General features: G+C 42.9%; 2 protein-coding genes across 4 annotated transcripts in view; one reads left to right on the forward strand and one right to left on the reverse strand.

Moving 5' to 3' along the window:
* Nucleotides 1–689: 689 nt before the first annotated feature.
* Nucleotides 690–20,927, forward strand: GMCL1 (germ cell-less 1, spermatogenesis associated). The gene is made up of 14 exons (XM_074852284.1): nt 690–980; nt 1,460–1,583; nt 4,380–4,476; nt 5,242–5,339; nt 5,818–5,930; nt 6,631–6,696; nt 6,871–6,955; nt 7,187–7,277; nt 7,801–7,941; nt 12,308–12,377; nt 17,030–17,105; nt 17,969–18,114; nt 18,314–18,401; nt 19,541–20,927. Exons 1-14 carry the CDS (start codon nt 805–807, stop codon nt 19,667–19,669), a joined length of 1,500 nt encoding a protein of 499 aa, XP_074708385.1. The 5' UTR covers nt 690–804; the 3' UTR covers nt 19,670–20,927.
* Nucleotides 20,928–21,729: 802 nt separating this feature from the next.
* LOC141935765 (hexokinase-2) overlaps nt 21,730–26,484 on the reverse strand; it is a 38,163-nt gene continuing 33,408 nt past the window's right edge. For all 3 annotated transcript variants that reach the window (XM_074852281.1, XM_074852282.1, XM_074852280.1), the window contains exon 18: nt 21,730–26,226. In XM_074852281.1, coding sequence (XP_074708382.1) covers nt 26,082–26,226 — 145 coding nt within the window. In that variant the 3' untranslated portion in view covers nt 21,730–26,081. The remainder of the gene's footprint in view (nt 26,227–26,484) is intronic.

Below are 26,484 nucleotides of genomic sequence, written 5' to 3' on the forward strand. Positions count from 1 at the left end.
GGTTGGAAGGGACCTTAAAGCCCATCCAGTCCCACCCCCTGCCACGGGCAGGGACACCTTCCACTAGCCCAGGTTGCCCAAAGCCCCGTCCAACCTGGCCTTGAACCCTTCCAGGGAGGTGGCAGCCACAGCTTCTTTGGGCAACCTGTGCCAGGGCCTCCCCACCCTCACAGGGAAGAATTTCTTCCTTAGATCTCATCTAAATCTCCCCTCTGTCAGTTTAAACCCGTTACCCCTCGTCCTATCCCTACCCCCCTGATCAAGAGTCCCTCCCCCCTTTCCTGTAGCCCCTTTAAGCCCTGGGAGGCCACTCTAAGGTCTCCCCGGAGCCTTCTCTTCTCCAGCTGAACCCCCCCAACTCTCTCAGCCTGTCCTCACAGGGGGGTGCTCCAGCCCCCCGAGCATCTTCGTGGCCTCCTCTGGCCCCGCTCGAGCAGGTCCGTGTCCTTCTGCTGTTGGTGCCCCCAGAGCTGGACCCAGCACTGCAGGGGGGTCTGACGAGCGCTGAGTAGGGGGGAGAATCCCCTCCCTCATCAAGAGCTGCCCTGGGTTCCGCCAGCGTTTTTTTCCGCAGCACTGCGGGACCCCCCCAGGGCCCCCCCGGCGGCCACGTGGAGCCGTGCGGAGCCCCGCCGCCGGCGCATGCGCAGAGCGTTGCGCCTCCCCCCGCGCACGCGCAGAGCCGCGCGGGCAATGGCCGCCGCCGGCCGTTGTTGAGGCGCTGCCGTTGCCCGGCGGTGCCGTCCCCGCTCCGTCCCCGCTCCGCTCCGGGCGGCCTCATGAGGAGGCGACGGCGGAGCGGCGATGGGCTCGCTGAGCAGCCGGGTGCTGAGGCGGCGGGTGGGCCTCCCGCGCGGCGACGGGGCGGACGGGGGCGGCCGGGGCGGCAAGAGGAAGCGCGGCGGGGCCGACGGGCCCGGTGACAGCGACAGCGACGGCGAGGCCGAGCGGGAGGAGCGGCTGCTCAACACCCCCCGCAGGTCCGCGCTGCGCGGCCGGCTGGGAGCGGGGGGGTGGTCGCCGCCTCAGGGGGGGCCGTGGGTCTGTCCGGTGGCGGGAAGGGGCCGCAGGGCGGTCGCTGTGGGCCTGGGGCCGTGAGGCAAGAGGGAGGGGCCGTGTGGGGCTGCGGGGCCTGGCAAGGGCGGGGGGGGTCTGGGGGCAGCCGAGGACAGAGCCCGGCCTCCAGGGGCTTGTTGTGCAGGAAGGAGGGGAGGGGGCGATGGAGGGCAGAGGGTTTTGGGGTGGGGTTGGTGGGGCGCTTGGGGGGCGGTTAGTGCCTTGTGTGCCTTGGAAAGGGCCCAGCAGCGGCTGCAGTAAACGAGAGAGCGGGAGTGAGCGGGGAGGGGGTGGTCAGTCCCTCATGGGCAGGAAAAAAGCCCTGTCGAGTAGTTTATATTTAGTGTTGCTGCCGTAACAGAAAAAGTTGAAGGAGTGTGTCTCTGTTTGCCTTTTTGTATAGGAAAAAATTGAAAAGCACTTCTAAGTATATTTATCAGACTCTGTTTTTGAATGGGGAGAACAGTGATATCAAAATCTGTGCTCTGGGAGAGGAGTGGAACTTGCACAAGATCTATTTGTGTCAGGTAAGCGACTTCTTACTGGCAATAGAAGCTGTATTTTTAATAAAGGAATATCTGGTAAATGTTAAGTGTGACTTGAGTTTGTTGGGTTTTTTTTTCCTTATATTTCAGACTTACCACTCTTTCTGTGGATGCAGACAGTTAAAAAACTTGTGATGTGCTTTTGGTAGTACTGTTAGGAAGCGTAGCTGTAGCTTCGTGTTTGAAAAGTTTCTTCAGTTCTGTCTCTTGCTGTTTAATTTTTTTAATCTCATCTTAACCTTGGCACATCCTTTGTGAAAACAGTCCTAAAAATTGTCTTTTGATGTCCTGGGAACGTGTTCTTGTTTGGTAAACGAATGGCTGAGAGTCTCCTGCGATGTTAATATTATTGCAGAGCAAAGACAGCGCTTCCGGAGTGGGTTTGTAAAGCACGGCTCAATTTTAGTGTTCATTGGGGCTCGGGTATAGGAACCTGAAGTGAAATTGCTGGAGTTGAGTCTCTGTATTTGTTACGCAGCCTTCATCGCTGGGTGAAGGCTTTCTTGCTGGTGCATGAGGAAGGTATGCGCAGAAACTCTAAAAAGGAATAAATCTTAGTGTGCACCTGCAAAAACGATGCTGTTTCTACAAGCCATTTTATTTTGGGCTTGTATTAAGGTGAAGTTCTTTGTGTTACTTCTTGTGTTTTGGTAGTGAAGAGGTACTGTTATCTTTACTGTCTGTCCTCTTTATTACTTTTCCTGTGACAGAAACGGGGAGAAACCATGGCTTTGTCTTGAAATATGTAATTCAGTTGTGCCGTTAACTTTAAAGTCGGAGTCTAACCTTGGAAGCAATTTATTTGAAGTGAGAAGAGAAAGCAACGTCAGGTACTATACCTGAAAAGGTGTGAGCTTCTTTGTCAGCTGTAGCCAAACGCAACGCGGGTTTGTGTTAGGAGGTGAAGATGTCACTGAGGTGCTCAGCAGGCTGAATGCAGTTTCTCTGGTGTAACAAGTGATGGTAGAAGCGAGTTCTTGCTTATTTATTTTTTTGTGGTTGTTACGTTAATGCCATGACTCCAGTGCAGGTACAGCAGTTACTTTAGTTGGCCACAACGAGGGAAATTCTCATTGCTTTCTTTTAGGAAAACACCTTTTATTTAACATGCGTTACAACCTTTTAAAGAGCATAAAATGAGGGCAGGAAAGTAATTTGTGTATAGCCAAAAACTGACCAGTGGCAGCCGTCTCTTGGTAGAGCAGGGGGTGTGTTTGGCCAGGGAGGACAGCTGGCAGACACAGCTGGAATTGTCTGCTCACTGCTGACTCTGTAACAAAGGGAGGATGTAAGTGGGTTGGACAGTCAGACTTAGGTTGTGCAGCATAAACAGGGTGGGCACATTCTGGTTCGTCCTTAGACTGTCGTTGGTGATGGTGTTTTTAATCGCTGTGATTCTGTTGTTGCTACGTCTCAAGTTCATGAATCTGCTCCTTAAAACTTAGTGTGGGTTGATGACTAAAATTGAATATTAAATCACAAAACAGACTTTGGAAATTGCGATTTTTGTTCTGTAGAGGCCTTGTACAAGTGATGTTCTTGTGAGATGAAATTTTGTGGTCAAGTTAACCGTTCTCGTAAGTGGGGTTTCTGTTTCAATTCATGCTCTCGTTGGCATTATGTTACTATAGGGGAAATACGTTGGGAGGTTAAACACAACTCCCTCTGTAAATTACTCTTAATGAAATCATGGCTCCTCCTCTGCCTCCTTGAGCAGCTTGTCTCAGTCTGAATGGCTCTGTTTCCCTAGTCTCTCAAGTTTCTGCATTTAGTTTGATGAATGACAGTAAGGTGCCGCTCTACCTGTTAAGGGCAGATCTGAGAAATGGAGGATTTCCTTTTTCTGATGCTGAAATAATAAATTCTCGTGAAATTGAGTTGATCTACGTGGCAAAGCTCAGGTAGCCTCACGAGGATTGGTAAGCTGAATAAGGCTCTGGTTTTGAGAGTTGTATGTCATCATAGTTAGGGGATATGCCGAAGGTATGGAAATATTTACATAATCAGATAAAAATCAAAATTGGATTTTGTGTCGTTTGCTGCCCTGAGTTGAAATGCTGAGTTAAGAGGTCAGGGAATATGGTGCTGTACAAATAGACTTTATTTTTTTGATCTCTCAGGTAAACTTCAGTGAGTGATAGCATCTCATAATGGGCACATCTGCTGCTGAGAAGGAAAATCATGAATCCTAGTAGAGCAGTGTATTTCACTTCATTTGGATGGAAACCTATCAAATTCTAGTTTTATATGCCTTACACTTTATAATAAAAGGTATATTTACATAAATGGTGTATGTGTATGTGTTCTTGGTATGAGACTACAACCTTGTACATTAATTTGTATGTCTTGCATGCTGCTTTTTTTTTTTCCTCCCCATACCCAAACTGGCATTCCCTAACACCCGCAGGATTTGTTGTCTGCCTGTAGCTTTAAGGACTTAGTTCTTGGACTAATTATATATCCATTGGTAGTGTGGTTTGTAGGAAAAAAGAGCTTATGTGTTTTCTCTGGCCCTGTAAAGCTCTTTACTTACTATGATTACAGACACATAGTCCAAATTTTCTGTACACGCTTTCACTTTCAGAAACAAAGCAAATACAATTAGCCCTTTCTCCAGTATGTCAGAATGTTTTAGCTTGTGAAAAGTTCCCTTAATACATTTTGTTCTGCATAAAGGTAAATATTAACAATTTTTCGTTCCACGTGCTGCTTTGAACAGTTTTAATTTGAATGAAATCTCTTACTCGAGTTCTTTTTCTCTCGTCTTCCCTCATATAGTCGGGCTACTTTTCCAGTATGTTCAGTGGATCTTGGAAAGAGTCTAGCATGAACATCATAGAGTTGGAGATTCCTGACCAAAATATTGATATAGAAGGTAAGTGGGAACCTTTTATTTTAATATAAATTCTCGAGGTAGAGGTTAAGTTGAACCTGACAAAAAAACCTGAAAATACTAAATTTTTTTAAGAATAATTTTCAAACTAGTAAATAAGAAACTTGAGAGAATGTTCTGTGCTCATTCAGTTTTGAGCTCAGCTCAGGTCAGCAGTAGAACTGAATTCATTTTGGTACCTCTGAGGTGGGAAGCGCAGCTGAAAAGCAGCCGCTTGTCTTGTTTCGGCATCGGGGGCTCCTGAGATCGGTGTCTGCAGCTCTTGTGGGGACCCGAGTGCTGGAGTGTGAATCAAGTCTTTGTCTGGTCTGAAAAGCTACCGAGTGGAGCGCTCGCAGGGGACCTGTGTGAGCTGACAGAGGGTGTTGCTGTGGTTCCAAGCACCACGGAGTGAGGAAGTAGCGTTTTCAGAAGAATTAAAGAAACTTGTAATATCTCAACGTTATGCTACTGATCAATTGCAGGGAAGAATCCTGAGGCTTAACTTCTTTTTATCTAGTTTGACTGCTCTCCTCGTTGCTCCATGGTGTGACTTGGAGGCTGTTTAAGATGAATATTTTGCTTAAACAGTGAAAAGGATGTATTTTGTTGGTTAATGCCGTGTTTTGTGTTGTCTGTTTATGTGTGTACGTGGGCAAATACGATTGTAGAGAATGTGTGCGCCCAAGAGGTTTGGTTATATTTAAGGATTCATTTAGTTATCCATGCTCAATGTCCCATCTTTTTTAACACTTACACTCTTTTCAGCTCTACAGGTGGCTTTTGGCTCACTGTATAGAGATGATGTGTTAATAAAACCCAGTCGAGTAGTTGCACTTTTAGCAGCAGCCTGCATGCTGCAGCTTGTAAGTAAGAGACATGCAATATTTTTATGTTTCTTTTCAGCTAAAGGTAACAGTTCATAATATGCTCACATGCTTGTACTGTTTCCCCCAGAGAAATGAATCATCTTTTCAGATTACGTGGGGAAAAAACCCAAACATGTTGCAGTGGTTTTATTTAAAAATGCTATGAGTAAGATTCAGTCGTGTGCTGCTTTGAGAGTCATATCTAGAAGTAGATTAAAATATGTTCTAACAGATCATTTGTTCTACCCTGAAGGTATTCATTAAGCTTTTCTTTCACGTGATAGATTCTTAAGAAAAATCTATTTTTCTGAAGAATGTTGGTTTAAATTTTCTGCATGTCATAGCATAGGTCACTAGCGCGTGTGACTTTGGTAATTTTTCAGGCATGAAAATTTGTATAAACTGCACAATCTTTGACATTTCCTGTTGGGAAAATAAAACTTTGAATATTTGTGGGTTTTTTTCCTCCCCACAGGATGGCTTAATCCAGCAATGTGGTGAAACAATGAAGGAAACCATTAATGCAAAAACTGTGTGTGGTTATTATAATTCAGCGGGGACATACGGGTTAGACTCCGTGAAGAAAAAGTAAGAATTACTTTCTCCAAGCTGCTTTGTACGCTGCTAATTAAAAGTGTGAATTTACACACAGTAAAATAATACCCAAGTTAATTTATTTTTTTTTAAAGCTATCTGACTTGGTCTCTGTTTGTCCTATTTAGTTTTGAGTTTGTACTATAATCAATTACTTTTAAAATTGGTGTAGATTATGGTAGAATGGTTGTCCCGTGCTGTGAATTAATTAATTACTAAAGTGTATTAATAAAGACAATATCTTTGGTCTTCAGTGTGACGATGAAATAATACTTGTGATCGTTGACTGTTTTATCGCAAAGCTGCTTTAATATTCTGAATCTAAGCTTAACTTTATCTTAATTAGGAGGGATAATTACACATTTGGGATCAGAATGCTGAGGTTAGTGCTCACTGCGTCCTTCTGCTGTGAATTGGTGTGTTCTCACAGCTTTTTGTGACATGAATAGTACTTTGAATTTAGCTTTCACCGTACCCTGAGAGAAACTAAATGCTACTTTATAAGAGTTTCAGAAAACTTTGGAAAATTTTCATGGTTTTGAAATAACTTTTTCATATTTTTATGCATTCATGTCTCGGGTTAAAGCAGTATTTCAAAATCATGTGGTACACAACCAGACTTTGTGAGCCTGAGCAGGAATGTTGGCATATGTAAGAAAAAAATGAAGGTACTAATTCCTTGCTTTTAATCTAGGTGCCTTGAATGGCTCTTGAATAACCTGATGACTCACCAGAGTGTTGAACTCTTCAAAGAACTCAGGTATTCAGGCTTCAGTTAACTTTGAGTGATGAAGTACAGTTTCTCCCAAAGTGTATAGCTCACCACAAATAACTTTCTAGGCTACTGGCAGTTGCTTGTTACCTAGCTTGCTTTCTTGTCTATACTGTCTCATAAAACTGTGATTTTTTTTTTTTTTAATTTTTTTTTTTTCAGCATAAACCTCATGAAACAGCTGATCAGCTCTTCTAACCTATTTGTAATGCAAGTGGAAATGGATGTGTACACTGCTCTCAAAAAGGTACTTAGCAAAGGGGCTGGCTGGGGCTTCATGAAGTTGAACTCCTGAGGAATAGCTGATTTGCAATGCAATGAAAATTTCAGCCTTTTTAGTATTTAATTAAAGTATTTAATAGAGCACCAGAGTCTTTGTAGGAATGAATACATTATGAAGATGTTCTTTTTAATAATGCAAGTATTACTTGTTTGAAAACTTCTTCAATTAACTCCCTGGTTTGTTTATTTTACCTAGTGGATGTTCCTTCAGCTAGTGCCTTCCTGGAATGGGTCTTTGAAACAACTCCTCACTGAAGCTGATGCCTGGTTTGCCAAGCGTAGGAAAGGTAGGATTAATTGGCATGGCCTTGGATTGGGGAGGACGCGGGTTAGAAGTAAAATACGATAGTCTTCCTCCACTTCCAAACTTTCTCCTGTTTTCTCTGGGAAGGCTTCCCTCTGCCAACAGTCCCCGGCATCAGGTTCTCAACACCGATCGCTTTTTTCACTGTTTTGTCCACGTGTTTTCAAGTGAGCACATAGCTTTGTCACTGTTTTGTCCACATGTTTTCAAGTGAGCAGACATGGTCGCTGGTTTTGCTTTGTTGCTTTTGCTATTGTTCAGTTAGGATAAGCTTTTGTTGCCTTCTCACTAGAAGGCACTAGTGGATTTCAAAAGAGGAAAAGTTTGGGCTAACATTTCTGCTGAAAGGATTTGAATACAAGTAGTTTCTTAATTTTAGCTGCAAAACCTGATTTGCCTGCCATAACAACTTTCTCTGATCAATAAGTTAAAACAATCTCAAATATAAATAGGATCGAGAAAATATTTAGGAAAACAAATTGTAATGCAGGTGCCGTGTCTTGCAGATTTTGAGGATGACATTGCATTCCTGGAATCGGAACAGGGGAACGCGTTCCTGTCGGTGTTCACACACTTGAGGTTACAGTACATCATCAGTGACTTGGCATCAGCCAGAATTATTGAGAGAGATTCCCTAATACCCTCAGGTGAGTGAGCACTCAGCTGATCCAGTTCCGTGTGCCTTTCCTAGCCTGTCCTGCTCGAGATAATTGGAAGATCCAGGTGCATTTACTGGTCTTGGCACTCACGTGTTTCTCTCCAATGTCTAAATTGTGGCTGAAGATTCAGCAGAAGTTGAATATTAAATTTACATGCATAAAAGCCTTAAAAGACACACACAAGTGTATTTTGATAAACTGACTGATCAGCTCTGTAATCAGTGCATACTACATTATCAGTGTTTAAATAACCCCAGAGTCCCAGACATGACAAAAAAATTTTGAGAGAGTTCACGGGACTCAACTATTTTCTAGCCATTATCTTTCTAAAAAAAGCTGGCTTTTGATAGGAGTTGGAATAATACCTGAAAACGAAAACCAAAAGCACAAGATGCTGTGAACTCTTCTCCCATCTTCAAAGACAAGTGTTATTTACTAACAGATATTTAGGATGAATTGGAGGAGATGGGATATTCAAGTATTCTGCTCTTGTCCTTTTATTTGCATTTTGACTTGTATAAAATACATCCTCGTTCTAGGTCCTGGTGCTTTTTGAAGCCCATAGAGTGAAATGCCATTTAATGTTGTTATAGATTACTGCTATTAATATTACATTATCACTGGAAAATAAGAAGCCCTGTTCTCATCTCGCTGCTGAAGTCTGAGTTCACAGATAGGCTTTGTTCTTTTCTTGAAAGCTCTGTAAACTGCCTGCTGATAGAGGAGTAAGATTGGAAAAGAGTTACCAAGTTGGGCTCTCACTTGAAAATGTTTCTCCACCATCATTCATATCTTTTATCACGTGAAACACCTGCTCCTCTTTCTTTTTAATTTGTTTTGCTTTCTTTTGGTCCCTCTTTTCTGCCCCCCTCCCCCCGAGTTAGTTGTGCTCCTTCTAACAGTGTTGGCACTTACGATTCTGGCTCCTGGTGTCCTTGATCCACGTTTCACTGTTCAGTGTTCCCTCATTAGAGTTGAATCTTAGCATTCAATTTTGCATCTTAACTCTGACAGGTTTTTTTCCTAGCTCTCATGTACCCACCTTTGATATTTTTTTTTATATCTGTCCACACTATAACTATCCAATCATCTGTGGCTGTGATGTCTATTTATAGGTGTAATTGCCAAATGTCAATTAAGACTGCTTTTATTGAGCTGTTTATCACTCTTATTTGTAACTTCTTGACATCTGTGGGTTTTGTCATCTGTCCATACTTGTAGCCTTGGATGTCGCTTTGGACTCTTGCCATACATAAATATTTAACCTGTTCTTGAGTTACACTCCTGTCTTCCTGTAAAATTAAAACCATTTTTTTCATCTCATATTGGCTTTTTCCTTCTTGCTGCCATAGATGTCAACACAGTGATGGTATAATGCCAAACCAGACTTGTCGGGATATTTCTTTTGAAGCCTGCTAGCCTGATCAAATTGTTAGATGCTTCTAAAACACTTTCCTTGCCATTGAGATGATGTAGTGAGCATCACTTTACTCAGTTTATCTGTCTTGTACTGTTGTGTCCTGTCTCTGCCAGAAGTAATGTTTTAGTTGCTGTGTGAATAACCTTGAGTTACCTTTTTCTCATGCTTTGAGATGTTCAAAGAGCGCAGCTATCGGAAGCTGAATTATGACTCTCTGTGACAGGGGGGACCTGTGGGGAGGGGGTAGGGTCCTTTCCTCGCTATTAATCTGCCAGTCCCTCGAGTGAAAGTGGACAATTACTACTGCTTAAATGTACTGGCTTTCCCTTCTCCCGGTTCTGGTTTAAATTAGAACCTTAATAGATGGAGAAGAGACTGTCTTCTGCACTAGTTCTGACGAAGTAAAATACGAAGGAACTCGGTTATCCTGTGCTCAAATGTCTATTTAAAAGTGTTCTTCGAACAGCAGGTGGAGGCAGTGCGTGACAGAGCTCCCAGCCGAGGTGCACTTTGGGTGAATGGTCTGGTCGTTATGTCCAGTAGATGGGGCAGTTCTTGATCTCAAGGAAGTGATAACGTTTTATATTATGCATAAAAATCCCAGAAGAACAGATCTGATCTTTGATATGTGATATTTTATATGCTTAAGTCATGTGTAAAGTAAATACAATCCGTCCTACTTAAGACTGATACTGGTACAGATCATAATGAAAGTGCAAAGGCATCTTCGTTCTGTAATAAAAAAATAAGATAACTTGCATGAATGACCCTTTGGCTCCTTAATTTAATGATGACACAGGAGAACTGTGGATTATTTCCTTGTCAAGTGGCTTTGTCAGCATGTGAATGAGATGTTGCAAACCAGAAATTTGCCAGTACTACACTTGATTTCCTTATCTTAATGTTGCTGTTGTTACCACTTACCAGAACTGTCTTCTCTCAAGTGTTCTTCAGTGGATAAATCTTGTGTCTGTACTTGAACCCAGAAGCCTTCTATCTATTTATGTCAGAGGAAGAATGTTTCTTAAATTGTTACAAGATTAATTGTGACTTTGAGGCTGGTTTGCTTGTGCTTATTGAAAAAGAATGGTCGTTTTTGCATAGCTCACAAGGTATTAGAGAGCAAAATGTTTACTCTTTCGTAGTTAAACAGTTCACAAGCTGTGATAAATGCTGAAATAGGCCTGATGGCTTTGTAGTCGTACAGTGGGAAAGGTAGCGTGATGACAGCGAGTGTGTGGTTAGTGCAGGAAGAGTATCTGATGTTTACACTCTACCACTAATGATTAATTAAAAAAAAAAACTTGAATTCCAAGAGAACTGGGAGAGCAGGTAGAGAAGAGCATAATTGGAGACCTCCGTGTGTGTAATGAAGTGCTGGTAGAGTTTAATACTTGATAGCCCCTGTCATCTGTTGATACCAGTTTGTAGCCAAAAACGGTGTTAGGACGAGGAACTTTTGCTCGTCATGTAAAAGGAGGCTTAGATAAATATTGGTGGTGCACTTTCACACAGGTTATTGGCTGCCAACCTCCGGTATTTGAGGTGATTGCATCGTACCTGAGAGAGTCTACAAGCGTGGAAATTGCTGGGTAGTTTGTATTGTGGTGTAAACCTTTTAGATTATTCTAGATTAAATTGTTCTCAAGGAGGTAAAGAAGGAAATCATGTTGCATAGTTGAAAGAAAAGGTATAATTGTGGGGGGATTTTTTTTTATACCCTGTATGTGTGTAGGACCTGCAGGAGAAAACTGAAATAGTGTATTAGGAGCTCACAACAGAGAGGCTGTTCTTGTTTGCAGAGAAAAGATGTACGAGAAATATGCAGTGTCCGTAAGCGAAGTGTTTGTTGTTCAACTACAGTCGAAATGTCACGTATGAAATAGATACATGCATATACAGAACTAGAGAAGATGCTCTATCTCCTGATTTATGTTTTTTTTCCTTCCATTCTCTGTTCCGTATCTGTGTAGTTTTCCTTAAATCATTTTTATACTTTCTGTTGTACTTTGGTTAATTCCCATTTTGGTTCTATCACAGTCTGAATCTTAACTCTAGAGTTAGTGGAGCAAGGGCTGGTTTTAATTTTTGCATCTGGGACTTCTAAGACGATCTCAGCACTCTGATCTCACTTCTCCCTTCTATCATCTTCATCAACTACCTGTTTTGTTTTTGCGGTAACAGTGGTTCTCGCTGTTCCTACCGTCCCAGGCCGTTCCCCCACAGAGTTTGTTCTCATCCATGACCTTGCATACGTGCCCCTGTTCGTTATCTTGACTAAGAACAACTTATATACTGTGCTTTTAGGTGCCTCTGATCCCTTTTGCGTAGCTGACTTGCAAGCTATTAGTTTTTGTTCTGTTTTATCTCTTGGTTGCATCTGTTAAATTAATACAGCCGATAAAATCTTCATGGTGTTCTCAGAGGAAGAAATGATTTATGTTTATTCCTGGTAGGGGACAATTTCCGTGTATTTTTACCATATCCATGATAAGTCACTGTTTTCTGTATCCTTTGATTCTGTTTTCTTCTTGTTTAACTCATGTAGAATTCTTTTGGGGATTCAGAAAACAACATCTTCTCCCAAGAGCTTGTTAACAAGCTGCTTGGCTTAACAAAACTTTGTGTGCCGAGGAAAATGCGTTGAGTTGCATCACTTCTGGCAATTGTGAATGCTTGATAAGATGAATATAGTACTGAGTTATTTAGTGTTAGTTGTTGATGTTTATCTGTACCGCTGCTTCTGTAGTGGAGGCCTGGAGATGAATAACACAAGTGCATTATCAGGTGGTGGGTTTGCATAGGCCTTCCAGTTAATAAGTGTGACCTTATTATTTCAATGTAATTTTATTTCTATATTTCAAATGTTTATGAACATCCCCATTCCCAGCTCCAAAGACAACACCAAGCTTATTTATTTTTTTTTAATTTTAGAATGGCTGTCCTCTGTTTACAAACAGCAGTGGTTTGCCATGCTCAGAGCAGAACAAGACAATGATATTGGGTAGGTATATTACAGGCTTTCCTTTTATTTCTTTTTTTAACTAGAAACCTTCCTCATATAAATTCTGTCGTGATTAACTTTTGGAGTTTACATTAAGAAGAGCCGGGGGGGGAAAGTAACTTCAGTGGTTTTAAACTCTGTTCTCTGTGGAGCCGTCTGTTCCCTTGGGCTGGCTTATCTCCTGTCCTTTAAACAGTAGAACTCTAGAAAACTTGTATAATGCAGCCGGAGGTAGGTGCTGGGGAGGGATGTTCTGTACTTTCTTTTATGTTGGTTAATGCTTCTCACTGGTACTTTGCCTTGAATGTGTTGAGGCTGTGAAAGAGTAACTTATCAGCCTTCCATTAAGGACGACTTTAGGAACAGTACTGCAGATGGAGAAGAAGCCTTTTCTGTCCTGCTTCCTTCCTCCCTGGGCTCGGTGGGCAAGAGGTGGTTGTGTGATGTAACTGTATTGGTGTAGAAGGCAATTTGTCATTTTTTGTTTATGCAGGGATAACTCCGCACTAACCTTTGTTCCTGCCTCTCCCATCCTAGCCTCCCAGGCAGCGAGCGAGGGCCCAGCACCCAGCAGGGCTTGGCATCCCGTGACCCGTTTGCCTCATTTCCTTCTAATTTCACAGCCTTTCCCCCACCCAGTGTTTATGTTTGATAGTTCTCCTCTGCCAGCACCTCCAGCTTTTCCCAGGCAGTGCATCCTTCTCCACTGCTAAGACCCCCTCCTCTCTAATCCTCCTATCTTATAGCCTATCTCTTCTCCTTCCTAGACCACGTGCTGCACTGTGCTGGCGTTGCACTGCTGTTGAGGAAATTCCATGACAACTACCACGTTTCTGTGCCCTTTCAAAGACCTGCATGTAGCTGTACTTCGTGTAACACCCTGACTGGTGTCTGCGTGTGATGTGTAGTTGGGTTTCTTGAGCCTGTGCCTAACAGGGGTTGTTAGTGGTGGTGGCTTGGGCAGCGAGGCATGTTTTCATGTATGTTAGATGTATGCATGATCACCAGCTGTCTCCCTTCCTTCTGCTTGCTTTTTGCCATGTTGCATTGAGCCAGGTCCCTTAATCTCTTTGTAAATACCTAAACTATGGCAAAATGCAAGTGCAGGAGTTGTTCCTGCCTTTGTCTTCTCTCCTAGTTCTTGGTGTGCTTTGTGGAGAATAAATGTCAGATCAGGAAGCTGCAAAATGTTTGTTACCTTTCAAAAACCAATAAACCAACTTCTTTATTTTCTTCCATCAGTCCTGTTAGCCCAGCATTTGCCGTTCAGAAGATGAGCATGTTCAATTGCAATGGTAGGCTTCACTTATTAATTGCAATCTGAAAAGCATAAGAACCACTGTCCTGATTTGAACCAAAGGCCGTGCAGGCTGTGGCAGCGTTCAGCGGGAGAGTTACAAATCTCCCACCTTCCTTTAAAGTGAAGAGTGAGTGTTCTCTTGATGGACTTCTCCGGCAGTGAGTAGTTAAGGATTTTCCAGCTGGAGGTTTTAGCTCCATCGTTACTGAATAACCAACCACCAATAGACCAAATATGTTCAGTTCTGTTTTGAAACAGCTTATGCTTTAGCCCCAACACCCCGTGGCAGTGGCTTCTATGGCTTAATTGTGTTTTATATAGGAACTACTTCCTTAATTACTTTCTTTTGATGGTATCATGTAATAGTGTAAAAAATTGCCCAAACTCTGATTTTTGGTCTTAAGAATAGCCAAGATTCTCAAGAAGTGGTTCTTTTTGCCAATAGCAGTGCTTTAGAAGATGGTAGAGGTAACGTATGTAATTGTGAATCTCACCATTTCAGCTCCTAAAGATTAATGTCAGGTGGTCATTTGTTTCTCATACTATTGTTTTCTTGGGAAAACTTCTCTTGTAACGCTGTTGTTGATGTATCCAACAGTAGGCGATCGTACAGTGGGAGTTACCTTCTAGCTCCTATGGGAATCACAGTTAATATGAAAGGGAGTATTACCATAGTCATCAAAATTCTGACACAACCTAAGACCATGCATTTGCTTATTTTTTATGTCTTTTGGCAGTTCACTGTAATACAGTGAAAATACTTTAATTGTCAGCCATCAGATGTACATGCTTCTGGAAAAGTAAGCTCTCTTACAAGCTGAAGGTGGTGGGGATCATACCAGCTTTAAAATGAGCAGCTTTCATGTTCAACTGCAGTGCTGATGATTTCAGTGGCTCTTGGAAAGAGCAGAGTATTTTTCCACGTTTTTCTTGCTTGTCTAGTTTTCTCTTTTGCAGTATGGGATTTTTTTTTTTAAGACAGCTAAAACCAAAGATCTCAGGCAGAAGAAGTTTTACTTAAGAGTAGACATCTGTCCAAATCTCTTATTCTGGCAGTCATCGCCAAGGTCTTTCATTAATGGCAATGGTAAGAAATGGGTGAAATATAGTGTTTCTTCTCAATATGTCTTAACTTCTGACTTTAGTAATTTACAGACTTAATGCTTCAAGGTGGCATCCAGGTTACTGTTTGTTTAATAGCCAATAATGGACTAATTGTCTTTGCACATGCTGTTCTCTGGAGTTGTGTGGGAGGGAGATGGTGGGGGGTGCGCACGCGTGTGTGCGTGGGGTGCTTCCCTGTAGTTACGTGCTGCAGTGTCACTCGTCCATAGTACGCAGTCTCCGGGGAGATAAATGTTATCTGAAGCCCTGAGATCACTTCTCTGTCTTCTACTGGCAAGCTGTAGTGCCACCCTGCAGGGAGATGCCTCTGGTTCATAACTTATGTCTTAGAAGGGAAGACGTGCAACTGTTCCTTTCCATTAAAGCAAATATTTTTGGACATTTGACCAACCTGTAGCTGAAAGAATTAAGATTTTATAAGACCATCCTTTTATCCGGATCTGCTGCCCTTCCTCTCACACTTATCAGTACATTAACACATTTTTTGTCCCTTAGAGATAAGGATGTAAAGTTTAAGCTGAACAAAATGTGAAGTCTGACTGCCAGTGAGCTGTAGTAAGGCTCTATTTTCATATCCCACCTGGTGCACAGCATAATTACACCTGCTTATTCTAAGACTGCCAACGTGGAAATTACATTCCTTTGAAATGTGTGATGTGGTTTGCTCTTTTGATAACTTTAGAGAGGAGAAGAAAATGTTTCTCTTCTGCTTTATGTAGTTTGCATTTAAAAGGACCAAACATTTTATTCATTCTTCAGAATTTGAGAATTTTTTAGTGTAATACTGGAGTTTGTGACTTTGAACTGTAGCTGCTCAAGGTTTACTTGTGCTCAAGTGGATCACTTTTTTTTTTAATTAAACATTTGTTCAGTGGCAGATGCAAGACAGATCTTTTTGAGTCCATGACTGAAATAATTTCTACTCTAATAGTCTCTTTGGCAGTGTTTAAGAATGAAATAGAATAACTTGACTGTTCACTAAGCATATGGTAGACCAGTGTAAGTGGTTAAAGCCAAAAGTTTTGCATCTTCTGAGGCTGCTTGAGGATTTGAGAGGGGGGAATACTAATGTCTGTCTGAACATTATGTACTAATGTTTGTGAAATTTGTCACTAATTAAACAGAAATAAATCTTTTATCACCATTACTGAATTTAGGTCAGCTACATAACCAGTTCAACTAGAAGATGTGGGAAAAGTACACGGGAGGTTCTTGGATGGATTTGGTTAGCATGATTAGCTTATTTGCTTAACTTATTCATAAAATACTTCATCTTACAGGATTGGTTTTTATAGAAATGGGGCAAAAAGACCACAGACTTTGTTCATAAAAGCTGTAGCCGCAAGTTCTTGTGGTGTGTGTGCACAGTAGGAAGAGAACAACTGCTGTGTTTTTTCTTGCTTACGTAGCTTGAAATACATTGTTTGGTGTTGCAGGTTTAGAACTGGGGGGTTGTTGCCTTTCGTTGTGTTTTATAATACTCACTTTAAGCATTTGTCCTCAGTGTAACTTGAAGACTTTCTGGCACTGGTTGCTTGTTTGATTAATGATGTAATCGTGTCTAAAGTTATGCGAGTAACATACCTCTGGAAAACTGGGACTGATCTTACTTGTGCTGGCTCTGCAAGGTTTTTCTACGTGTTGAAGCGCCAGTGGAAACTGTTGGGTGAAACAAGTTCATGTTGGTATAGGATGACAGAAGCAGGAGGCTTGTGGCACTTCACGATCTCTGCTGGTAAACTTTTTTTAGACAAGTTGCACAACCAGCCACTTGAGAAACCTTTCACAATGACTCTGTGGGTGCTTCTTCGTAGTGCTGCTCTTCTGCAGAGTCCTGCCGCTGTTCCTTAGCAGTAGCACTCATTTGTGTTTGTGCCTAGTAAGTCGGACTACTGCATTTAGAAAGGACTTTGGTTTTTTTAGGAGGACTGGAGAATGTATTTCATTGCAACAGCTATTATTTTCTTATCTGGAAAGATCCTGTTGTATAAGTCCTGCTGAACTGAGGTGTCACAACCTGGTTTATGTTGCAGTTTCATAGAGCAGTTGGATGTTCATGGGACAGTTTGGGTTGGAGGGGATCCTGGGAGGTCATCTAGTCTAACCTCTGCTCAGAGAAGGGTCAGTTGTGTGGTCAGACCAGTTTACTCAGGTCTGTTCATCTTTCCCACGTTAATGTACCATACAAAGCTGTTTAAGTGTCTTTAAAGATGTACTTTTTTTGTAGGCCTCAAGAAATAAATAAAGAGGAACTGGAAGGAAACAGCATGAGGTGTGGTCGAAAACTTGCAAAGGATGGTGATGTAAGTATGGCATGTGGCTAAGTCTGACATGTCTCAGACATGTTAGGTATTTTCAAAACATGTAGGTCTTAATTGTCAAACTGCATCAAAAAGAGGTAATGGAGATGGTACGTTAAAGAAATTATTTTGTTCTCCCCAGAAGGATGGAAGTGCTTGCTGTCTTTGCGATGAATAAGGGATTAGTGTTTTAATTGTGCTCTTGTGCTGCAAGCAAGCCCATTTTTGGAAAAACTTCTAGTGTGTGAAAGGAGGGAATGTAGCCATGACCTGTCATTTGAGACTTGTAAAATACACGCAGTTAAAATACAGCTCTGATCACTGGTGTCTTTTTCTTTTTAACTGGAAAAGGAAGCTTTCTAGATAAAATGTGTAATAGTGACAGCCAGAACCCCTGTGTATTCCACATACCTGTATGTGTCTTTAGGTAACAGGTCTTGTGAAAAAACAGTAAATGTGAATTTTTTTCCCCCTGAAGTCACTTAACCTAAGGATGTTGTACTCCAGGGAGTGCTTTGGGCATGAATGGGACCTGTAGTTAAGTGCTACTCGGGAATACAGCATCGGTTACCAGAATGCAAAAGGATTTTAGTTCCACTTGTGTTAAATGTAGTTTTGTTTGGAAGGCAGCTGATACGGAGCTTGTCTCGTGCAGTCATCTGTCAGCAGGGGTTGGCCACTAAAGCAAGTGGTTGCCTACCAAGATGTCTTATGTTTCAGACAGGTGTTGGGAAGGATCCTTGAATCCACCATCCATCTCTGTAGTCAAGAATTCCATTCCCGAGTTCGATTTGTTGGCACTTATCTTTCGTGTTGTAGCCACTACTCAGACTGGTTTGTTTGGTTTTTTCACTTATGTTCTTCAGTACTGCTGGCGGTGGACCGGGTTCAACTTTGGCTTTGACCTTCTTGTTACTTACACCAATCGTTACATCATTTTCAAACGGAATACGTTGAATCAGCCGTGCAGTGGATCAGTCAGTCTGCAGCCTCGGAGGAACATAGCCTTCAGGTAAACACTAACCAAGAAGGCAGACCCTGTGGTGTATGCTAAAATGTTCACTGTAACTGTCTTTCCATCTGTGCTTGCATTAAATTTTGTTGCCACCAAATTATTTACATTTGAAAATGTTATTCTTGGGAGAAACTCTTTGTGCTGGAAAAACTAAGTTATGGGAGACTAAGTAGTTTAACTGTTGTTATATCCCTAGGTTACGTCTGGCCTCCTTTGACAGCAGTGGGAAAATTATTTGCAGTCGAACGACAGGATATCAGATCCTGACCCTTGAGAAGGACCAGGTATGTTTGTGGATTTTTGAGCAGTTGAACTTGAATTGTGGAGTCCAAGGCATGAAAAAAATGCTGAGAGGTCAACAGTGCTTTTGAAGAGGAGCTGTTCTTGTTGTCATTGCTTATGTGGAATTTCAAGCGTTCCTTTTATAGGTAGTGGAAGATTAAGCTAATTTGTGAAGTGTAACTAGGGTAGGATAGTGTGGATCTCATTAGTGTTGATAATAGTGAAAATAGTTCCCGTGGTGCTGCTGAAGCTGTTCGTGTAGCAGTCTGCTGGACGACTGCTTGCTTCCCCAAACTCCCAACCCTGGTGAGATTACCTGTCTGAATAATATGGCCAACAGCCTCCTGCTTATTTAGAGCCAGATTTGGAGTTTGTTTGAAGACTCTCTTGTATTGTAAGCTGAAGTGTTAAAAGCATGTCTGCATATTGTTCGAGGGTGGTATTTATTAGTCTATTAAAAAAATAAGTAAAAGCCTGAGAGAGGAGTGTATTAAAAAAATAAATAAAAGCCTGAGAGAGGAGTGTTGTTTTCTTAAGAGAATGTGCCCATTTCCACCCATCTGTGACAGCAGAATTTAGTAAGGAATGTGACTTGATCATCAAGTTTCTTAAATCCTAATCAGCAGTGATATGTAGATGGTGAGTACATAGAAAACTTCCTTGTAAATGCCCTCCTTACTCTTAGGATAAAGTTTCACTTTTGCTACCCCAAAACCAGTTCCTAGAGTAAAAGCAAAACATTCCTACCAACAAACTGTAATTTGCTTTGAGGCGTAGGCTGTTACGGATTGCCTGGTTGATTAAATCTCCTGAAACTGATAGTGGCAGAAAAGTCTCCCAGCACAAATGAAGGTCAACTCTGCTCAGGCTTTTCTTACGGTTCTGTTATCTTTGATGCAGAAGGGTTGGCAGCACCGGGTCAAAGGCTTGTGAGCATTCTGAGAGTGTCTTATCTGTGTTAATATTATAAAACATCTGCGTAAGGTGAAGGTGAATCTTGGTTTTTTTATCTTCTGCTTTTTAGTACATAATAATTAAAATGTATGGAATGGCTGTTAGTATCAGTCTCGGGTGCTTTTAGCTGTACTTCCCTCTGATGGCATCGCTTCCTCTGCAAGCGTCCGCTGTGTTTGCTTTGCAGGAGCAGGTGGTGATGAATTTGGACAGTAGATTCCTGATCTTCCCACTCTATATCTGCTGTAACTTCTTGTACACATCGCCAGAGAAGAAGGCTGAAAGTGAGGCACTGCTGGATAATTTGGAAAGCTGAGACCTCTTCCATGGGATACAGCAGCACTTCTGGAACTCCGTATGCCTGCTTTAACTTAAATGCCCTGCTGACGCACAGAGCTTTGACAACAAAAGGCCTTACACTGTAGCAAATATATATGGCCTTAGTATACTCCTATGCATCTCTGAAGAGAAGATCAGAAATTATATAGGCCAAAACTAGTTATCCCATATTTTTTTATTTCTGTTCTGCATCTTCAGACAGTAGCCATTCCGTCTTTTGAGAAATGTTACTTTTTTTTTTTTTTCCCCTGGGCGAAAACTGAGCCAAATTTGAAATAGGGAATTTGTGTGAACAACATCTTACAAGCTTACCTGTCATATTTTGAGCACACATTGTAGGACGTGTGAATTTTTTTAGTGTGTGTTTTGGTTTGGTTTTTTTTTTTTTTTTTAACTGATCTGTAAATACCAGATCAATAGTGTGCTTTCTTTTGTGGTCCTTTTCCCCCAGGGCCAAATAAATCTGTGTAAATTTTGCCTGTCAACTTCTGTTAGTTATTTAACTGTACAGACTTTCAAACCTGCTTGGTTCTAAGCCTTTATTGCATCTCATATACATACATTTCTTTCTTGTTCTTGGGCTTTTTTTAACGTTGCAGCAAATATTTATCTTTTTTTAGCATGTGAATTTTGCTATAAGGATGCTCACAAGTGAATTATTTTTTTTCCACATACTGAAAATGCTCTCATGTACTCGCCATCATTTGAGTCTGTTACACAGCAGCAGCTTTCAGCTAGGATTCTACTGAATGCTTACTCTACTCACATGAACCAAATACCAGTTTTTAAACATTGTTTTTTTGTGACTTGTTTTAACTGTTACATTGGGAATATATCCCCTATTAGCTCAGGAACTTGTGACCTTTGAGTGCCTTTTGAGTTGTATGTGTTAACACAAACTTCACATCAGTTAAGCAAGGTCACAGGATCCAAAGTAAGAGCTGGGAACAACAGATTCCTTTTCAGTTGGTTTGACGAATGAGTCAAGCGTTAAGAGGTTCACCATACTTGTTCTTTGTATGTGTTGGGTTTTATGTTTGTCTATTGCAATTTTGAATTCTTACAGCAGGATTTTTGGATTCAAAGTGGGAATTTTGCCTCTTTAGTAGCCTATTTTTTTAATGTTGTCAGAAAAGTATAAAACCATTTGTACTTTATAACAAGGATAAAAATATGTTAGGCAAGATGGAAAGATGTGGCAAGTTGTCAATAAATGATTTCAAGTGGAATACTCACCAGTCTCTACCCTTTTCTGCCATGAATAGCTTTTGCTATCAGATTCAGCCCGTGGACATGCCTCTGTAATCTTGCGTTGTGTCATACCTCTTTGGAAGCAGAAAGCAGAAGCATTTTGAGGTGTTCATCTGCTACATCATCAAACTTGGTGTTTAGATACTTAAGTAAGCAGGTTTTCTTTTTTTAACTTAGAAGTACCAAGACTTTAAAACTGTCATAAATTAAGTGGAAAGAAAAGTGGGCTGCTTGGTAAGGGCAGAAGAGAACACAAACATCAAAACCTGGGGTTTCTGTAATGCCAGGGCTGAGGTCTAAGCTTTGGTGGTGGGTTGAGCTGCCACAGGGCTCCTGCTTTGTGCTGAGGGCTTAGCACTGCCCACTGAGGTCCAGATCCTGCTCTGCCCTTGCACCCCTCTGGTTCCCAGGGCTGCCCCTGCTCACCCAGGACACCTGCACTGTGGTGAGGATGTGGGATGAGGAGAAAGAGCTGACAGGAGCCTCAGCTTGATGATTTTTTTTTTTCCAGACATTAAGGGCTCCTTCCTTTGATCTCTGGGTGTCCTGGTCCTACCTGTGCCCTCCCTCACCCTCCTGCTTGTGCAGGGACTGTCAGTGCAATGAAACAAATCCCTTCCCAGCTTTGGTCCTTCTTCCCAGTGGACAGGATCAGGGATTTGGGATGGGGCAGTGGTGCAGGTGCCCTTCCTGAGGGATTGCTAAGGAGTGGCTCAGCGCAGGGGGCAGGAGTGAGGGGAGCACAGAAACCCAAACACATCACAACTTACCCCAGAAAATGGGTGGTTGGTTGTTTTTTTTTTTTTTTTCTCTCTTTTATTTGTCACTGACTAGGAGCAGCAATCGTGGCAAAGGGGAGATGAGAAGTACAACACCACACTCGGGAAAAACGGTATGAAAAGTACAAAAATAAGGAAGCCTATATATAATATAATTGCAGTCAATTACTAAAAATAAATATTGTAAACACGAAATAACAACATCAGGTGAATCTACAATCACTCATTTCTGCTAGCAGCTGAACAGTCTTTGGCTTTATTTAACTCCCCCTGCCCCACACGGAGCCAACACCCACATTAAGATGCATTTTCTTTGCCTCAGACCAGAAAGACTCCAGACTTGTGAGGGGTGTCACAAGGTAAAGAATTTGACTCCCTCTTACTCCAGATTACCTTGTGACCAGGAATTGCCTCTTTTGCCTTCAGTGACTGCTCTTCTACCAGAGCAAGCAAAATGATCTGTCAAAAGCAGGTATTTTCCTCTCTTTATCTGCTGGGAGATTGTGCTGAGGTGGGGACCAAGGCACCCCCCATTCTAGTTGATTTTTGTTGCTGTCTTGTACCTCATCACTGGTTGTATGGGGCCCTGTGGTTTTTGTCACTGTTACACCTGTCCCCGCTCCCTCCCGTGCACTTGACCTTTTCACCCTCTTATCTCTGTCAGATAGCCTGGGCACGCTTGGATTGCCTGATAAGAGACAGTGCAGCACACAGGCACCAAGTTCTCTCGGATCAAACGACCTCTGAGCTGCGTCCAGGCCAGAGATGCGTGTGTCTCAGGTACTCCTCCTACACTTTGGGGGGCTGGATATGATTCTTCTCCCTACGCGGCCTTTGAGTCCAAGAAGGGAAGAGGCAAATTCCTCTTGCAAGGCTCAATAATCTGCTGCTTGTGTGTGTATATATTTTGAAAAAAGCAGTAACAATAAAACCCTGTCTAAAGTACCAACAAGGAGAGAACTGCCAGGGAGCAGCTGACACAGTGAAGACCCTGTTCTGCTGCCGGCAGGGCCAGAGAAGGTGCCAGCACAACACCAGGAGTGCAAAGAAAATGCATCCTAAGGGGAACAAGCAAGCAAAACAAAAGCCATCCTAAATCCACAGAGCAGCGCTTCTTACTCGAGGAAAGAGCCAGACTGGGCAACTCCAGTTGATCAGTCTGTCCATCTCTCCCTACATAGAATTATTTGATCTTCCCTTCATATCAATAGTTACAATTTAATCTTCCCTTCTTCATTTTTAAAGACATTCACATAACATCCCATGGCAACATTTTGGTGTGAGGTTACAGTCCTGCTGAAGTTCCAATCAGACTGTACAGCAAACATCTCTGGTGCTCATCCCCTTTTGAGACAAAAAGGAGCACCTTTTATTAAAAACCTTTCTTACAGCCAGGGCCAAGGGCATATCTGTGGTTAACACAGGTGTCTTGTAACGCTTCAAGTATTGCTTTTTACCTGGGAACATTTCAGACCCTGCTTTATTCGGAGTCAAAGGGGAAGCAAAAGCTTTCAAGCATTACGGGAGCCTCGTGGATATCCGGGTGGGTATCCATCTGTCCAAGCCCAGCCAAAAATCCTCCCTGACCTCACAGAAAGTTTAGATCTGTACCCTCAAGCACGTGGCTCCCTCCATTTGTCAGCCCCGCAGAGCTGCGGCTACCGCTCCCCCCAGACCAGATACTGCAGGACAGACCGAAAGCAGCTGTAGCTCCAGGTAACTTGTCCTGCCTTTACTTCCTCTCTTCCAGGAGAAGAGAAAGTGCTCAGCAATTCACCACCACCCTGTGGGCTCAGGGCTAATCCTTCCTGTTGCTGTAAAGCTACAGCCCATCCTTTGCTGCAAGGGGAGCAAGGTTACCCTGCTCCGCCTGTCCTTGCTAACCAGGTACTTAACTACCCACGTTTTCTTCTCACCCTTTCAGTCGCCCTCGCCAACAATTTGCTGAACTGGAGCCTGAATCGGCTACAAGAGCAGGGCTGCCCCATAGTCCATATCTTTCCCACTCTCCCCCCACCCCCCCAAACTACAGTTGTATAAAATTTAGCTCACTGATGAAAACACTACATATTTCAAAAGGGGTACAGCTGGATAAGAGTTTAAAAATACAGCCACTAATGCAACCTTCTGCACTGTGCAGCAGGTAAAAACATTTCTCTTTTCAATTTTTCAGTAGGCAAAAGGCTGGTCTTCTCAGGAAAGAATCACACACAACTGCTTGGTACCGTATTAGAGGATTTCTGTATCATCTTTCAGAAATTTATTTAACATCTTCTAAAACTTCCACTAAACTTTGTTTCTTACATCATTTCTATACACAGTCAGATTTTGTTATAATTGTCTTGAGGCTTATAAAAAAATAAGCATTTAAAATGCCCAAAGTGTAATTTTGCTTTAAAATTGTGCTACTGAACTTGACCCCCAACATAGAAGAGATACTTTTGGTAATGAGGTTACCCCAAGCAGTATAAAAATATACATAAAAATAGACAAAAACTCTATCCTCCAAATTGAAGGTCTCTTTGTGGGAATTATTAATTCTTTTTTTTTTTTTTGTACATCACTGGAATTTCATTATCTTCTGCTAAATATTTACAGAAACACACCCACCCCCACCTGTATGCCTCTGCTCGCTCAGGCAGAGAACTGCAGCATTTAGTTCATCCGTAGGCAAAAATTAATCACTGCTTTTCACCATGGCACACAAAGTGATGCTACGGGCACGCACGTCCCTGGGAACGCTCGCAGACAGCCCTGAGGATGCCGAATGGAAAGGAGGTGACGCCAATTATTGCTGCTAACTTCACCCAACGAGTTGAGATTGCCTTCGCCGGCGCCTCGCCGTGAGCCCGCGCGCGCCCGGGCCGAGAGTTTGTTGGGCCGGGACAGGGGCGTGAGGGATCCGGGGTCACCTCACCACGCGCTGCAAGAGGAAGCGATGGGACCTTGCAGAGCGAAGCAGGCTGGGGAGGGCACGGGGGACAAAATAAAACCTCTCCTTAGGTTAAATCCAGCCTAATCCTGACAGCTTCACTGCAGTGCCCCACTGCTCCCCGTGCATCGTGTCCCCGGCTTTCGGGTTTCCCTTTTGTTCTGGTGATAAATTCAGAATGCCCAAACCTCTCGTACACCTGTCCTCAGGAATTTGGGTCTCTTTCTCCAGTCTACCCCAAGAAAATTTTAAATTAAAAAAACAACACAAGAAAAAAAAAAATAAGTACTCTGTACTGTTCTTAAATGACATTAAAAGGTGAAGTCAAAACTAAGCAATATAACCCCCCCCCGAGACTATGTACATAAAAAGACGTAAGATCTCTTGAAACATAAATATACAGTGTATAAATCCAGGTGTCACCTAAAAGGCTGAGACGCAAAACTATTTCACAGACAAAAAGCAAACCAAACTCACCGCGCCAAGTGTAGACACACAACCACGACGTTTGGGGGGGGGGGGGTGGTATTTGCAGGCAAAGGACCGACCCCTCTGGGTGGTGGTTCCTTGTATCCGCACATGCACCAGGGAAGGGTGCCAGTGGTTTCCAGGGGGTGTAACACAACTGTACGTAGCACACCACGTTCCTACACTCTACTTGGGGTGCGGGTGAGAGGTCGGGAAATGGGATTTGACCCTGAGTCCCCAATTATTTCCAGGCACGTGCTCTGCTGGAGCAGTCAAAGGGCGCCTCTAACGTGGCTCCAGCAGGTTCTTTAATATTGCTCACCAACAGAGATACTTGGTATCTCTCAGTGCAGACTCTGAACACCCCGGTTGAGATTCTGCACCCTGTGCTTTAAGAGTTACCATGACTTTCATGGAAATAATACAGCCTTGATCAGGGTAAAAGACTAATGGAGGTCTTTAGCCCAATCTTAAAGAGGTTTGCTTTCTACAGCACGGACACGCTACAACTCACATACATAAATAGATACCAGTTACTGTAAAGTGACAATGCAGTGTCTTAATTATTCTAGCATTATCCTTTCTGCTGTTAGGGAAGATGTGAGAGCGGTTAGGAGATGTGGGGCGGAGAGCTGGTGTTTGACGGAGGCTGCAAGAGGAACAGGTCCAGCTCTAACTGGAAATGTAGGTAGACAGCCAAAAGACACTTTTAGCTTTACTTGATACGCGGTTTTATGGCATGCAATAAAACTCCTAAGACAACACTTTATACAAAGCACACAGCATCTCCAGTCCCACTGGTGGTATCTCAAGAGAACAAGTAAAGCTAAGAGTCTGCTTGCAAGGGGAGGCCACGTATGTGTGTGTGTGTGTGTACGGAGGGAGGGAGGGAGGGAGGGACCGGGTGGGGAAACGTCCTGTTTTGCTGAAACCAAGCTCTTCGGCAAACCTCCTTCCTTCTACCGCTGGCCAGCCTCCCGGATCCGGCAGGCCACCGCCGTGATGAGCGCTGCGCCCTTGCCGCTGCCGTCTTCCGACTGGAGGAAGGTCACTTCGCACTTCGGAGACAACTGCTTCACTGTTTCGTGCATGATGGTGGAGAAGCTGTAGGGCACAGGAAGGAAGAGCTGCTGGTTTAACTCGCCTGGGGCTGAAGGTGCCAGTCCCACAAGGAACAAACCACACCTATCATCGTAGCTGCCTTCAGCAGAGCCTCAAACAGTGCTACAGAGACAGGAGAAAGGTGGAAGGAGAGAGACCTGCCAGGTAGGAGGCACTGGAAAGCACAAGCCTCCACAGTCAGCACAACATATCCGTGCTCTCCCTCCACTCAGGACTAAATCTGGCCCCTTCTCCACTCCC

The sequence above is a fragment of the Strix uralensis genome, chromosome 28 (genome assembly GCF_047716275.1).
Source record: "Strix uralensis isolate ZFMK-TIS-50842 chromosome 28, bStrUra1, whole genome shotgun sequence".
Taxonomy (NCBI): Eukaryota; Metazoa; Chordata; class Aves; order Strigiformes; family Strigidae; genus Strix; species Strix uralensis.